At 36.5% G+C, this 16,011-nt stretch overlaps 1 protein-coding gene and 1 long non-coding RNA gene across 7 annotated transcripts in view; one reads left to right on the top strand and one right to left on the bottom strand.

Annotated features, from left to right (window-relative positions):
• Positions 1–16,011, top strand: part of CTNNB1 (catenin beta 1) — a 45,580-nt gene that overhangs the window by 14,120 nt on the left and 15,449 nt on the right. For 4 of the 6 annotated variants that reach the window (XM_025376626.1, XM_025376623.1, XM_025376625.1 and 1 more), the window contains 3 exons: positions 14,758–14,818; positions 15,266–15,493; positions 15,690–15,943. In XM_025376626.1, coding sequence (XP_025232411.1) covers positions 14,806–14,818; positions 15,266–15,493; positions 15,690–15,943 — 495 coding nt within the window. In that variant the 5' untranslated portion in view covers positions 14,758–14,805. Of the gene's footprint in view, positions 1–14,757; positions 14,819–14,925; positions 15,058–15,265; positions 15,494–15,689; positions 15,944–16,011 lie in introns of all 6 variants that reach the window. The other 2 variants (XM_025376627.1, XM_025376628.1) reach the window with 2 other exon arrangements.
• LOC112618952 lies at positions 12,089–15,787 on the bottom strand. The gene is made up of 2 exons (XR_003118148.1): positions 15,343–15,787; positions 12,089–12,355 (listed from the first exon to the last, which is right to left on the bottom strand). It is a non-coding gene; the product is annotated as an uncharacterized LOC112618952 (long non-coding RNA).

The following is a 16,011-nucleotide window of genomic DNA, read 5'->3' as shown; positions in this document are numbered from 1 at the left end:
CACGTTATAAATTTGTAGTTGTCATCTCTCTTAATCTGTTAGTATTTGGCACCATTGCTGCAGTTGCTTGAAATGCCTTTTCATTGGTTTCCAGGCCACCATGTCTGTTAGCAGGTTTTCAGACCTCTTATTTCACTGGCATTTCCTTCTTTGTTTTTTCTGGTATCTTTCTGATCTCTGTTGGAGTGGCTGAAGGTTTAGTCCTTGAATCTCTCCTTTTTCGTTGTGCATATTTACTCCAGTCTCATAGCTTTATACAGATGGTATTTACATCTATTGCTAATGATTTACAAATTGATATCCTTAAACTGATATCCAGCTACTTTTTGGTCAGCATTTTGGATGTCTAGGAAGCGTCTCAAACTTAATATATCTAAAACTGACCTCCCGGTTTTCCCCAAAGCTGCAGTCTTTTCCGAAATGCAATTCTGTCTTTCCAGTTACCTGGCTTAAAACCTTGCAGTTCTTGACTCATCTTTCTCTCATACCCCATATCTAAATTCTCTCTGCAAACCTTGTCTGTTCTCCCTTCAAAATAAAGTCATACGTCATTTTATGATGGGGCTACATTCTGAGAAATGCGTCATTAGGAGATAATCATGGTTGTGTGAACATCAGAGTATACATAGACAAACCTAGATGGTATAGCCTACTCACATCTAGGCTATATGGTGTGGCCAATTACTGTAATGAATACTTTAGGTAATTGTAACATAAAGGTAAGTATTTTTATCTAAACATATCGAAACATAGAAAAAAGTACGGTAAAAATATGGTTTCAAAAATAAAAAATGGTACACCTGTATAAGGCATTTATGATGAATGGAGCTTGCAGGACTAGACATTGGTCTGGGTGAGTCAGCAAGTGACGAGTGAGGGAATGTGAAAGAGCTAGGACATTACTGTACACTACTGTAGACTTTATAAACACTGTACACTTGGGCTACACTACATTTTTTTAAAGATTTTAAAAGACTTCTTTCAATAATAAACCTTAAATTACTGTCACTTTTTTACTTTGTGAATTCTTAATTTTTTAAACGTTTTGACTCTTGTAATAACACTTAGCTTAAAACACAATTGTACAACTGTACAAAAAATTTTCTTTATATCTTTATAAACTTTTTTCTATTTTTAAAATTATTTTTTACCTTTTAGCTTTTTTGTTAAAAAACTCAGACATGAACACATTGGCCTAGACCTACAGAGGATCGGGATCATCAGTATCACTGTATTTCACCTCTACATCTTGGCCTTCTGGAATGTCTTCAGAGGCAGTAAACATAAATGGAACTGCCACCTCCCATGATAACAGTGCCTTCTGGAATACCTCTTGAAGGACCAACCTGTGGCTGTTTTATAGTTAACTTTTTTTTTTTTTTTAAAAAGAAGTAACAGAAGGAATGCACTCTAAAATAATGATAAAAAGTATAGTAAGTACATAAACCTGTAACACAGTCATTATCATTATCAAGTCTTGCATACTGGACATAACTGTATATGCTATACTTTTTTTTTTTTTTTTTTTTTGAGATGGCATCTCACTCTGTCACCCAGGCTGGAGTATAGCGCACTGTAACCTCAGACTCCTGGGCTCAAGTAATCCTCCTACCTCAGCCTCCTGGGTAGCTGGGACTACACCAGGCACCCCACCATGCCTGGCTAGTTAAAAAATTTTTTTTTTGTAGAGACAGAGTCTCACTCTGTTGCCAGGGCTGGCCTTGAATTCCTGGCATCAAGTAATCCTCCCACTTTGGCCTCCCAAAGTGCTAGGATTATAGGCATGAGCCACCATGTCTGGCCCACTGTACTTTTATACAACTGAAGCACAGTAAACCTACTGTGGGTTCGTTTACACCAGCGTCACCACAAACACCATGAGTAGAGCATTGTGCTGCAATGATAGCTACAACATCACTAGGTGATAGGAATTTTTCAGCTCCATTATAATCTTATGAGACCACTGTTGTATGTGCAGTTTATCATCAACTGAAATGTCCTTATGAGATGCATGTCTGCATATCAGAAATCTTAATCATTTTTCACTGAAGCCATGTCATGCCATGCCATCTTTTGCCTATATTATTATTATTCAGCTTTTATTTTAGATTCAGGGTGTACATGTGCAGGTTTGTTACAAGGGTATGTTGTATGATGCTGAAGTTTGGGGTACGGTTGAACCAGTCACCCAGGTAGTGAGCATAGTACTCAATAGATAACTTTCTACCATTACTCCTCCATCCCTCCCTGTTTTTGTCCCTGTCTATTGTATCTTTATGTCCAGTGTGTACCAAATGTTTAGCTCACTCTTGTAAGTGAGAACATGTGGCATTTGATTTTCTGTTCCTGTGTTAATTTGCTTACAATAGTCTCCAGTTGCATCCACATTGCTACGAAGGACATGATTTTGTTCTTTTTTACAGGCTGCATCATATTCCATGGTGTATAGGTACCACATTTTTCTTTATCCAGTCTCCCGTTCATGGGCATTTGGGTTGATCCCGTTCATGGGCATTTGGGTTGATTCTCTCTTTGCTATTATGAATGGCTTTTGCCTATATCATTGGAAAGGCCTTCTAACTGGTGTCCCTGCTTACACCTTTTTCTCCCTTAAATGTGTTTTCGACGTGGTCGCCAGAGTAACCCTTTTTATAACGATAAACCATGTAATGTTTTTGTTCAGAAACTTCTAGGGGCTTACCATTTCATTCAGTAAAAGCTGAAGCTCCTGTATACTCACATCCTTCATCACCTATTACTTTTCTTCTCTCACTCTTCAGCCTTTTTGTTTTTCTTCAAACTGATGAAGCCTTCATGGCTGATGTCAGATATTTTATCCATTGAGATCTTCCTTGTTGACTCAGTTGCACTTGGTCATATTATTTTCATTTATTTGGTATATCTAATCATAGTCTGAAAGTTTGTCTACTTATTTTTCCCCCTTTGAGGGTCCTTGCCCTGTTTTTGTATCCCTGATAGCTGGACAGTATCTGCAATTTACAGGTGTTCAGTAAAGTTTTGTTGAATGAATATTCTGGAATCACCCAACTGTTTTTTTCCCCTCCAGTTATTTTTCTTCTCCCTTTCACTGCCTGAAAGATGTCCTTTGTATATGGTTCCACTTATCACTGTCATCCCAGTTTGTGATATACTGTTCTAATATATTATTATTAATACATTTCCAATGAACTTGCTCTTGCTGTGAGTTCACCACTGGACCTACATGTTGGCCGATCAAATGGATACTTTATAATTTTAGTCTTGATGGACTCCTGCATTTGGCACATTTCTTACCTCTAGCACAGCACTGTCCAGTAATCCACACTTCCTGGGACAGTAGAAATGTTCAGTGTCTGTGCTGTTCAGTTGGTAGCAACTAGCTACATGTGCCTGTTAAACACTTGAAATGTGGCTGTGTGGCTAGTGGCTATTGTATTGGAGAGTGCAGTTTTAGAAACTGCTGTTTTTCTTACATGGCACTAGATTTAGTATTACAATCTAATTGTGCAAGCCCGATAGGTAGGAGTCATCTTTATTCCTCTTAATTTTTCTCATCTACTATATGCAGTTCATCACATCAACAGAACCTGCTGTTTTTACCTCCTAAATATTTCTTTAGTCTAACTACTTCTTGTCCCTAGTGCCACCACCATCTATCAGCTGGAATATTGCTATAGCTGCCTTGCAGGTTTCCCTTCTTTCCTGTTCCCTTCTAGTTTTTTGAATTACAGTCAGCATGAGCTTTTAAAAACTCAAATAAGATTGCATTATTCACCTGCTTAAAACCTTTCATGACTTTCAGTGTCACGTAGAATAGAAAACACTTTTCTTACCAAAGGCTAGAGAGCTGTACGTGATCTGGCTATTTTTAACGTTTCATTGCACTCACCCTTTTCCTTTATAATCAAACTACTCTGATCTCAAGGGTTCTTGAAAGATGATCATGTTCTTTAATGACTTTGGGTTTTTGCTTGTTATATTCTATTTCTAGAATGTTTCTTCTCTGTTCCTTACATGCTGACTCTTTTGCATCCTTCAGGTCTCAGCTTACATGTTACCTTCAAGAAGCCTTTGACCACGCTAAGTGGGACCTTCCTTCCACTTCTGCTGTGTAATCCCATTCCCTTCTCCCACTTGTTAATTAGTTACATGCTTTTTTGTAATTGTTTATTTGGTTGTCTGTCTCCCTCCAAAGAATGCAGGGACCATGTCTGCATTCTGCAGTAATCACTACTGCACACCCAGAATCTATTACAGATCCTGGCATGTAGCTGATGCATAAATATTTGTTGAATGAAAGGCTATACATTGTATTTATGCTATTGGTAATGCTATGACCTGAAACTAAAAGGAGTTGTAGGAAAGATTTCTTATGGAACAAAAATATCCCTTTTGATTAATATCACAATCTCGTAAATTGAGAAAACAAAAAAATATATACCAGTGGAGCACTCATGTATAGTTTGAGGTTATGACTCATTTATTGGTGTATTTTTGGACTCACAATAGAACAAAGATTAGGGAATATTCCTTAAAGCTCTGTATTGAAATAACGAAAAGCAGTCACATTTTGATAATAGAAGCTTCCTAGCTTACTCTTTCTGCAGTCTTCTTTTCCTATAAGAGAGCCTCATAATTATGAGGCTTATTACTAGAGTAAGGCAGTCAAAGGCAGCAAAATGTCTTTCTGTTTTAAAGAATAACATAAACTTGACATGTATGGTGGGAGACAGAAGGTTTCAAAAGTTTAAGAATCTGTGTTGTGTTAACGAATAGATGCTTCTCAAGCAGCTTATGCTAGGGTTACTCTGTTTAGTCAGGGTTTTTTCTTCTTTAACTTGCGTTCATTTCCTAATGTCACACATGAAGTTTGGATCATATGGTTTGACTTTAGCTATAGTCCTTAGCTATGGGGAGCAGCATCAGTGACCTGTGACACATAAATTAAAAATACAATGCCAGGGCCCTTCCCCAGCCCCTCTGATAGGGAACCTCTTGGTCATCTGTATTTTTAGATGTTCCAGGTTAGTCTGATTAACACCCTTGGTTAAGAACCATTGGGAGGATCTGGTTGCGAGGCTAAGGGGACCTTCAAGCCTGTAGGTCTTTATAGTTTCAAAAAAAAAAAAAAGATTTTAAAAATCATGCAAATGTTGTGGCTGAATTCTGGTTTAGCACATACTGCTTTTAATGGCCTGAAATGTTTTTCCCAAATAAATTGTCTTGTTATAGCTTTCATGTGTGATTTGGTCCAGTTTCTTGTTTTTGAAGATACTTATGGGGAAAAAAACTTTGTAATTTCTCTTAGTAACATATTAACCCACTTAAAAACCCTTTCTGTTATAGGTTTTCACATTTAGGCTTAATGTGCTTAATTAAAATGTAAAAATACACCTGCCTTTGTTCTCTGTGAAAGTATTTAATAAATAAATGAGGGATTGGCAAAGTACTGCCCGCCATCTGTTTTTATATGGCCTACGACCTAAGAATTGTTTTTAGATAGCTTAAAAAAAAAAAAAACCCAAAGGATAATATTTTATGCCATGAAAATTACATGAAATTCAAATTTCAGTTTCTGTGAATGAAGTTTTAATGGAACACAGCCATCCATGCTCATAAGTGTGCATATTATCTGGCTGTTTTCACTGCAAAAGCAGAGTTGAGTAGTTGTGACAAAGAGTTTATGGCCCACAAAACCTAAAATATTTACTTCCTGATGCTTTACAGAAAAAGTTTCCTGAGTGTTGTTCTAGCTATACATTATTCATAAATGAATCTTTCGTGGTTCTGAAGGCATTTAAGAAATCTCTTAGGTTATAAATTGGCCTGGTGCGGTGGCTCACACCTGTAATCCCAGCACTTTGGGAGGCAGAGGCGGGTGGATCACGAGGTCAGGAGTTCAAGATCAGCCTGGCCAAGATGGTGAAACCCCATCTCTACTAAAAATACAAAAAAAAAAATTAGCTGGGCGTGGTGGTGGTGGGCCTACAATCCCGGCTACTCGGGAGGTTGAGGCAGAGAATTGCTTAAACCCGCGAGGTGGAGGATGCAGTGAGGCAAGATCGCGCCACCGCGCTCCAGCCTGAGCGACAGAGTTAAACTCCATCTCAAAAAAAGAAAAAAAAAAAGAAAAAGCTCTTAGGTTATAAATAATTGTTGTAAGCTCTCCAAGCCTCCATATTACATTTTGTGTGTTCTCCTGTTCACTTTTTGAGCATTTTATTTTTTATTAGCACATTCCATTCATTAAGTATTTAAGAGCTTAATATATGCCAAAACACTTTAGAAACAGTGAGAAACTGTTTCTAAATGTACAGTCTCAGCCCTCACAGAGTTCACTTCATTGGGCTCTTTAAAATTTCTTTTTTTAAAAGGTCAACGTGCTGGTATAGTGAGGAAGGGAAAGTCTTACAACAAGTGGAGTAGAGGAAGGTTATCATTATGGGATATAATTTGGAGGTCATTGAGTACCTCCATTAATTCTGCCTGTAGTCTGAATGTAGAGATCAACATCTAGAAACTTTTTTGAAATAAAATCTTCAATTTCTTTGGCATATCTAGTACCGTCTAGCTAGGCATATAGTCAAAGTATGGTGTATATTTCAAATATTAACAGTTTTTTTTCGGCTGTAGTCACTGTTGAAAGGATATAGTTCTTTACTATTACGTGTGATATCTGTATATAAAATTGGCTAATCCCTGTCTTTCATTTATCTGCAACACTGACTGTTACCATTTGTCTCTAACTTTGGTATGGGGGTGGCAATATGATTAGATTGAAAGGGTACATGACTGAGCCACAGGCAGACCTGGATTTGAATTTTAACTGAACGGTTTATTAGCTAGTCTTACATAAATACTGCTAAGCAGTTTTCTTGTGATAATTTGAGGAATGATGTCTTCTTTAAGAGATTCAATGAGATAACATATTAGGCTCAGAACTGAAGTTGCTAGGAATTTAATTATGCTACCTTGTTAAGTATGTCAAAGGCAGAATTCAGTGTTTAGCTGATATCACAAGGCAGTAAGTATCCTAAAATTATGCTGTAAAAGATATAAAGATGCTGTAAGTGACTCAGAAACCTGGTGACTTTGTAATGCAGTTAATTCTTAGAATACTGTCACTTTAACAGAATAGGAGCTAGGAATGGACAAATATTTATTAAATTACTAAAATAGAAAATTTATTGATACATGTAAAGTGACATTTGCTTAAATATGGAAAAAATCGCAGTACTATTTCCTTGCTTTAGAAAACATTGGTTATCACTTTTTTTATTTTTAGCAATTTGTTTTTGCCTTGAGGCAAGATGATTGACTGAGTAGTTGCCACATTTCTTTTTGTACAAAGTCCATTTCATAGGCCACCTAGCTTTTATGCTTAGAAACATTTCGTTAACGTTATATTTAAGTATTTGGCTAACCTATATAGGGTTCAATTATATAGGCTAACCTTCTCGGACAAATATTTCTAATAATTAATATATTTGGTTCTGCAAAGGTATACAATCATATATGTAAAAAAGATGCCTTGCATACTTGATATATGTTACTTTTTTTTAGTGTATACCTTTTTCATTCTCTTTAATGACTGTATGGTATTCCACCACCCCCGTCCCCTCACTTGGACAACTGCAGTAACCTAAATGGTCTTTCTACTTTGCTGTTGCCCCTTAACTGTCTTTTTTCCCCTTTATAGCTGCTGGAGTCAATTTTAGAAAGTCTAAATCATACATCACATTGCTTCACTGGCTTCCCAGTACACTTTGGATTTTATTTTACATCCTTACTTATCTGATTCTCATCTCTGTCTCTTCATGGTTCCCTGCCTTCTAGTTACACTGGTGACCTTTCGATACCTTTACCACATTAAGCTCATTCCTTCCTTTTCACTTGTTCTCTGCCTGGAGTGTTCTGCCCCATCTTTACATGTCCAGCTGCTGCTCCTCTGATGAAATGTCTCTTCCTCACAGGCCTTCCCTGACCACCCGCTAGAGTAGCATACCTTCTACCTTATAAACTTGTTTATTAGCATTTCTCACTCTACATTTTCTTTTTTTTAATTGCTTAACTCCCTAACAGTAGAATATAAGCTTCACTGTATTTATGACCTTGACTCTCTTATTACTGTAATACCAGTAACATAAAGGGTGTTTAAAATTTGTTCAGTGGGTGAATATATATTCCATTTAATTGATAAATTATTATTTATTCCATCTCCTGTGAATGGACATTTGAATAATTTCATCTTTTTCTCTATGAATGCTTCACTTGGCATGCTTCTGACAGTATTGCCACAGAATACATTTCTGTTATAAAAGTTGAATTTTTAAGTCAAAGGGTAGTTACACTTATGTTTAATGGATAGTGCCAGCTTACTATCAAAAGTTTCTGCTAGTTTCACCATATCCTTATTAGCAGTAGATACTAATCAATCTTTTCAATCTTTGCCAATCTGAGAAGCAAAAAGTAAATGGGTTTAAACATCCTTTGTATATATTCATTGCTCACTTTATGTTTTTCCTTTGCAATGTTGTTTCTTGCTCTTTCCCTGCAGTATAATTCTTTCTTCTTTTTGACTTGTTCCCAGTTTTTCGTGTACTGTGGATATTAGCCTTTATGTTACACATGTTCTAGTATGTCATTTTTTGAATTACTTCAAACGTGGTGATTTGTTGCTCAAATTTTAAAAACTACATACACACACAAATTATCTCATGTTTCCCTTTTTGGTTTCAATTTCAACTCATGCTTAATCAGTTCATTGATTGAGCATGGTTTTAGTCTTAATATATACCCATATTTTATCTCATTGTTCTATTTTTTACATGTAAATATTTGGTGAATATAGGTTTAATTTTAATGTAAAATAAGGATGAAAAAATGATAGTTGGAATTACAAGCCCATTTCTCCTAATACTTTTAATCAAGTAATCCACTAATTGAAATATTACCTTCTTCATTTATGAAATTGCCACATTATATCTGGGTGTTTTTCTGCCTACTACAGTCTCTTACCCATTTATTTCCTAATAATACAATACTTGAATTGCTGTGGTTGTTGATTTATAATGTTATCTTAGTGATAACATTATAAACGTGATGTAACTGGTTCCTTCTTATAGTTCTTCTTAAATCAAGAACAAGACATATCTTCCCATTTACTGTTGTATGTATCTCATTTTACTGTTATGAATGAAATCTCTGTCCTATTTGTGTATAGGAAAATAGTTTTAGTATGTAATTGTGGCCACTTTTATTAAAAATTCAGTTCAACTAAGAGTTGTTTTCTGTTCAGCCTTATCAGACTATAAAATCCACATAAAAGGGGTATAAAAATGTCTCAGGACACTGGGCTCAGATGATTCTCCCACCTCAGCCTCCCAAGTAGCTGGGACTACAGGGGCGTGTGCCACCACACCCAGCCATTTTTAAAATAAGTTCTAAAAATACAATTAGTATTTTTAGTAGAGACAGGGTTTCACCATGTTGCCCAGGCTGGTCTTGAACTCCGGGACTCAAGCAATCCACCCGCCTTGGCCTCCCAAAGTGTTGGGATTACAGGTGTGAGCCACCACACCTGGCCGAATTGCAGCCGTCTTTAATACTTTTTTCCATCCTGTTCCCTTTGCTGCTCCCAGGCCTGCTGTATTGATAGCCCAGTATAAAGAAGCTAGTGTATATTCTTTGCATACTTCTACTTCATAAACTATATGAAGCATTGTTTTGTTTTTTAACTTAATTGGTATAAAATTATATTTTGGAAATTCAGTATGTTCTGTGAAAATTACTTAGAAAATGTGCCTGTGAGGTAAAGCCTATTCAGGATGTATCTTAAAGGAGATAGCTGTGCTTTAACATATTAGTCTTTTTGGCTGCTTATGTTAATGTAAGTTGGAGAAAAACAATCTGCTTTCTGTGATAATTTGTTCTTGGAGATGGAGTGAAAGATTGTTTTAAAACATTGTCTTTTTTTTCCTCCCTGGAGTACCAGTACTATTTATTTTAGGATGTTACCAATCAAAGATGCTGTGTGGAGTTACTCATTGGTGACACTAACAATAAATCACACCCGCAAAGGATGTTACCATAATCTAGTGATTTTAAACAGTAAAATTATATTCTAAGACATCCAGTTGGCCTAAATGTGCTATATCAATGACTATTCAAGGGGCTTTTTATGTATAATATATACAAGCACTTCACAAAAATATAAAAGGATGGCAGTGACATCAAAAATCTGGCAAGCCAAAAGGCTACATTATACGTAGCAAATAAATAAGCATATAACTTATTGGAATTTAAAACCTTGTGGGATGGGTGGGTGATGGTATATATGTTAGATGTGTGAACGTATCTATTAAAAGTTGTGTCAGATAACAGCTGATGCTGACAAGCCCTTGGTAAGATGGCAGCATGTTCAGTACGTTCTGTGAAAATTATGTCAGTTTATGATCTGTCAGTATTTTGGAGCTATGCATGAAAGGACTTAAAATTCTTACCCTTTAACTCAGTAATACTATTTCTAGAACTTCTGGTGATACAGGAAATTAAGAGAATTATTTATATGCAAGGTGTTTATTGCGGCATTGTTGGAATAATGACAAAATGGGGAAGAACAAGCTAAGAATGGAGGAGGTAGCTTATAGTATAGACATACAATACAATCTAGATGATAATATTTTATAATAGTCTTCACAGGGGATTTTATATTTTTAAAAATACGTAGCAGTGAGTTTAATATCATTCCAAACATACCAAAATGTCATCATTTACTGTGTGGTGGAGTCATGATGGAGATGATAAATATAAATACTAATTTATACTAGGCATATATTACTTTATGGCTGAGGAAGGAAGACAGTTGTGAAGAAAAGAAGATCTCATTCTGGAAACATACTAATTTTTCCCAGCCATAAAGAGATTCCATTTCTTTTGTTTTTTCCATTTACCTTGTTTCCTACCTGAGAAGATTCCATACTTCTAATAGCCATTTGTGTACCTATTTAAAGACAGTACCAAAGGCATACATTTTAGTGTTTGGAGGACGAAGGGTCGTTTGATGTTTCATGCTTATTGACCATTCTAGGATGACAAGACACCTCGAGAACACACACATACAGGCACACACACACACCCCAAAGAAAGCTGTGAAAGAAGAAAGCAGAAAGGAACCTGGAGTGGGTTGTAACTTAAAATGTTAGTGTTGCGTGAAATGTGCTAAAACAGGAAGAGTTGAGGAAACTGCATACATTTTCTAGATGGCAAAGTATTACTGGTGACAGTTAATGAAAATGCATATGCATGTGTTTTTAGATTTGCAGATTTTACTATGAACTTTTTAAAAATCCCTGAAGAGATATCAAAAGTTTATCTTGCTTATGAAATAAAGTAGCACTTTCTAACTTTAAAACAGGGAATAATTCTTTGGATCTTGATTATTGGAAAAGTGAACTATGAATTGCTAGTATAAAACTGTGATTTTAAAATGTATCTGCTTTATATTTTTATGTAGCAGATTTACCCGTAGTTAATAATACTCAAACTTCCTGAAAACTAAGGTAATTAAGATAATTCTGTCCTGATGGGAAAACGAAAAATAACTTTAGTGTGAAATCTATTGTATATTATTTGTGGCAAGACTTCTCCCCTTGACTTTGACTGGAGACATTTATAGGGTTAAAATCAGAAATAGCACGGTGAATTTTGAAGTATCCTTTATAAAGTTTGTAGTTGGAAAGAGTATTATGTTCATATTGCCAAAAAAAGATGCATGGATGCATTAGACTGGATGGAAGATACATGAGAAGTTGGCCAGCTCCCCCTTTGTCAAAACATCACTTGGTGGTGATAAAGCTGTCAGAAAATATAGCATTCTAATGTAGTCTGTAGTTTAATGATAACCTGTGTCTTGAAACATTTAGTGTAGTACTTATACAAACCTAGATGGCATAGTGTACTGCATGCCTAGCCTATATGGTATAGCCTGTTGCTTCTAGGTGTAAAGCTGTATAGCATGTTACTGTAGGCAGTTGAAACAGTGGTATTTGTGTATCCTCTTTTTTTTTTTTTATTTCTTCTTTTAAGGGACAGGGTCTTATTCTGTTGCCCAGGCTGGATGCGGTGGTGTGATCATAGCTCACTCTAACCTTGAACTCTGATCCTCCTTGCCTCAGCCTCCCCAGTGGCTAGGACTATAGGCACATACTACCACACCTGGCTAATTTTTTAAATTTTTTTGTAGAGATGGAATTTTGCTGTGCTGTCCAGGCTGGTCTTGGAACTCTTGTGCTACAGCAATCCACCCGCCTCCCGGAGTGTTAGAATTACAAGCCGCTTCGCCTGGCTTGTTCACCTAAACATAGAAAAGATCCAGTAAAAATACAGAATTATAGTCTTATGGGGCCACTGTAGCGTATGTAGTCCATCTTGACTGAAATGTCATTATGCAGTGCATGATTGTACTTCATAATTTTTAAGCACTCCTCCCTCTTGATTGGTATTTAGTGGATTTTGTCATTTTTGTTTCTTCATAATTCTTTCTGAAATGCCTACTGGTTGGACCTTTAATCTCCTGAATTGATCGTGATTTCTTCTTTTGTATTTTTTGTCTTTGTCATTTATTTGTACTCTAGGAAGTTTTCTCACTTTTAGTTTCTATTCAACTTTTTGTTTTTATTTTTTCTCTCCAGTCTTTTATGGAGATACTAAATTGAAGTGTTCTGTTTCTCTCTCCACCCTACCCCTAGTTTTAAATTTTATCTCAGTTTCTATGGAGTCAGTTTTTTTGTTGCTTTAAAAAAAATGTTCCTGAAGTGATTGGTAAGTTTTGGCTAATTGGGAGCACTAGAATTGGGCCCTTAATGGTTGGCAGGGTGTGGTGGAGGAGAGCCAGCCCTTAGCCCGTAAGGCTCAGGCCAGAAACAGAAAGAGGAAGGCTTACCTTTTCCTTTCTGGAGCAGTGTTCTGCCCTAGTTCTTGCTGGGCAGTCTGTTTGATTTCTTTAGTGATTAATGCTCAGTTTTTTGGCATATTTGGATCTGCCTCCAGAGCAGGTACAAGGTGAGTGAGTCTATGCTGTTACCTAATTAGATCCCCATTTCTATCCTTCGTTTTTACTTCTCTAACTGCCGATAGATTTTTACCCTCCTTCACCTCATAGGGTTGCGGTGAAGAGCAAGATGAATTTTTATTTATGTTGCATAAATTTTAAAAGCTAAAAAATATATATGTAATGTTGGGAAGTCCTAGTGTACAAATGGCTATTGTAAATTTGGAACATGAACATGCTTTTTTCCATTATAAAAATGAAATCGTTATAAATTGCGGTCAAGTTACTAGGTCAGCCCACACAGAGTTTACCCAGTAATATGCGTAAATGTTTTGCCTTTGCATCAACAACAAAGAAAAACAGTACTATAAAAAAGATGTTCCTGGAAGCTGGATGTATCAAAGCACTTCTTAAATAGCTATATAGTCTATAGACGTGACCAGTTGGTTTCTGAGTCTGTTGACATTGACCAAAGGAGAAGCTCAGTGTAGAACATGTTTTGAGTCTGCTTTTGCAGAAATACGTTGGAGGCTGGAGTGGGGAACCAATTTTTCAGAAAGGTGGTGAAGTAGTTAAATAGCCACTCTTTTAAAGACAGTCAAAAGGTAGAAACTAAGGCCAGGCATTGGCTCACATCTGAGATAGGAAAATCACTTGAACCTGGAAGGCGGAGGTTGCAGTGAGCTGAGAGTGCACCTCTGCACTCCAGCCTGGTTTGGCAATAGACCGAAACTCTTGTCTCAAAAAAAAGAAAACATAGTTCACACTTAAATATTTAATCCATATCTTTCCATACCCAATATGTTATTTATAGTTCCAGATGAACTTGTTTGGGACAGATTTTGTAATAAAGGAAATTTTGTTATTAGAAATACCTAGAGGCCATGAACTGTTCAAATTTGCAGGTAGTTCCCTGTGTGATGCAGTGTTTTTTTCTGAATATTGCACAATAAAGGCAAAATACAGACATAAATGAGATGCTAAGATTTGTATATGATATTAATTTTTAAAATATTGATCAAAATAATATGTATCCATATTGATATTTGTATTTATAATAAATCATTGCTATAAATTTGAACTTAGAAAAATTTTACTAATAAAGGTGCTTTTGTGTTGCAAACTTTCATTTGAAAAGTAATTTTTCTTTGTACTAAAAAATCTAAAATTCACTATTCTAGTCACCAAAATTTGCTCTATGAAAAATAATTTTTGATGGCACTGTATTATATCAGAAAACAACTAACTTGTTAATGAAAATGTGGAGTTTTTAAAATCCCACTGTACCTCTGTTATCCAAAGGGGATCTGTGAATTTTTCCGTGAAAGGTTAAAAACACGAGAGACCTTTTGGAATTCAGAGAGCAGCTGATTTTTGAATAGTGTTTTCCCCTCCCTGGCTTTTATTATTACAACTCTTTGCTTTCTCATCACCATCCTGATTATCTGTAATTTATATTTCTACTATTAATAAAAAGATGTATTTGGTAAGGAGGAGTTTCCACTGAAGTTCAGCAGTGATGGAGCTGTGGTTGAGGTGTCTGGAGGAGACCATGAGGTCTTGTGTTTCACTAAATAACCTGGTAAAAGAGGATATGGGGTTTTTTTTGTGGGTGTAATAGTGACATTTAACAGACATCCCAGTGACTTAGGAGTATTAATCAAGCTAAATTTAAATCCTAATGACTTTTGATTAACTTTTTTTAGGGTATTTGAAGTATACCATACAACTGTTTTGAAAATCCAGCGTGGACAATGGCTACTCAAGGTTTGTGTCATAAATCTTTAGCTACTGAATTGGGGCTCTGCTTCGTTGCCATTAAGCCAGTCTGGCTGAGATTCCCCTGCTTTCCTCTCTCCCTGCTTACTTGTCAGGCTACCTTTTGCTCCATTTTCTGCTCACTCCTCCTAATGGCTTGGTGAAATAGCAAACAAGCCACCAGCAGGAATCTAGTCTGGATGACTGCTTCTGGAGCCTGGATGCAGTACCATTCTTCCACTGATTCAGTGAGTAACTGTTAGGTGGTCCCCTAAGGGATTAGGTATTTCATCACTGAGCTAACCCTGCCTATCATTCTGCTTTTCTTGGCTGTCTTTCAGATTTGACTTTATTTCTAAAAATATTTCAATGGGTCATATCACAGATTCTTTTTTTTTTTTTTAATTAAAGTAACATTTCCAATCTACTAATGCTAATACTGTTTCATATTTATAGCTGATTTGATGGAGTTGGACATGGCCATGGAACCAGACAGAAAAGCGGCTGTTAGTCACTGGCAGCAACAGTCTTACCTGGACTCTGGAATCCATTCTGGTGCCACTACCACAGCTCCTTCTCTGAGTGGTAAAGGCAATCCTGAGGAAGAGGATGTGGATACCTCCCAAGTCCTGTATGAGTGGGAACAGGGATTTTCTCAGTCCTTCACTCAAGAACAAGTAGCTGGTAAGAGTATTTTTCATTGCCTTACTGAAAGTCAGAATGCAGTTTTGAGAACAAAAAAGTTAGTGTATAATAGTTGAAATAAAATGTTGTGGTGAAGAAAAGGGAGTAATAGCAATGTCACTTTTACCATTTAGGATAGCAAATACTTAGGTAAATGCTGAACTGTGGATAGTGAGTGTTGATTAACCTTTTCCAGATATTGATGGACAGTATGCAATGACTCGAGCTCAGAGGGTACGAGCTGCTATGTTCCCCGAGACATTAGATGAGGGCATGCAGATCCCATCTACACAGTTTGATGCTGCTCATCCCACTAATGTCCAGCGTTTGGCTGAACCGTCACAGATGCTGAAACATGCAGTTGTAAACTTGATTAACTATCAAGATGATGCAGAACTTGCCACACGTGCAATCCCTGAACTGACAAAACTGCTAAATGATGAGGACCAGGTGAGCAATGACATGGCTAGCTTTTTAGTCTGCTTTGAAGTAAATGCTCAAGGGGAGTAGGTTCAGAA

This window comes from Theropithecus gelada, chromosome 2 (genome assembly GCF_003255815.1).
Source record: "Theropithecus gelada isolate Dixy chromosome 2, Tgel_1.0, whole genome shotgun sequence".
In the NCBI taxonomy this organism is placed as follows: Eukaryota; Metazoa; Chordata; class Mammalia; order Primates; family Cercopithecidae; genus Theropithecus; species Theropithecus gelada.
This window is presented reverse-complemented; position numbering and strand designations above follow the sequence as displayed.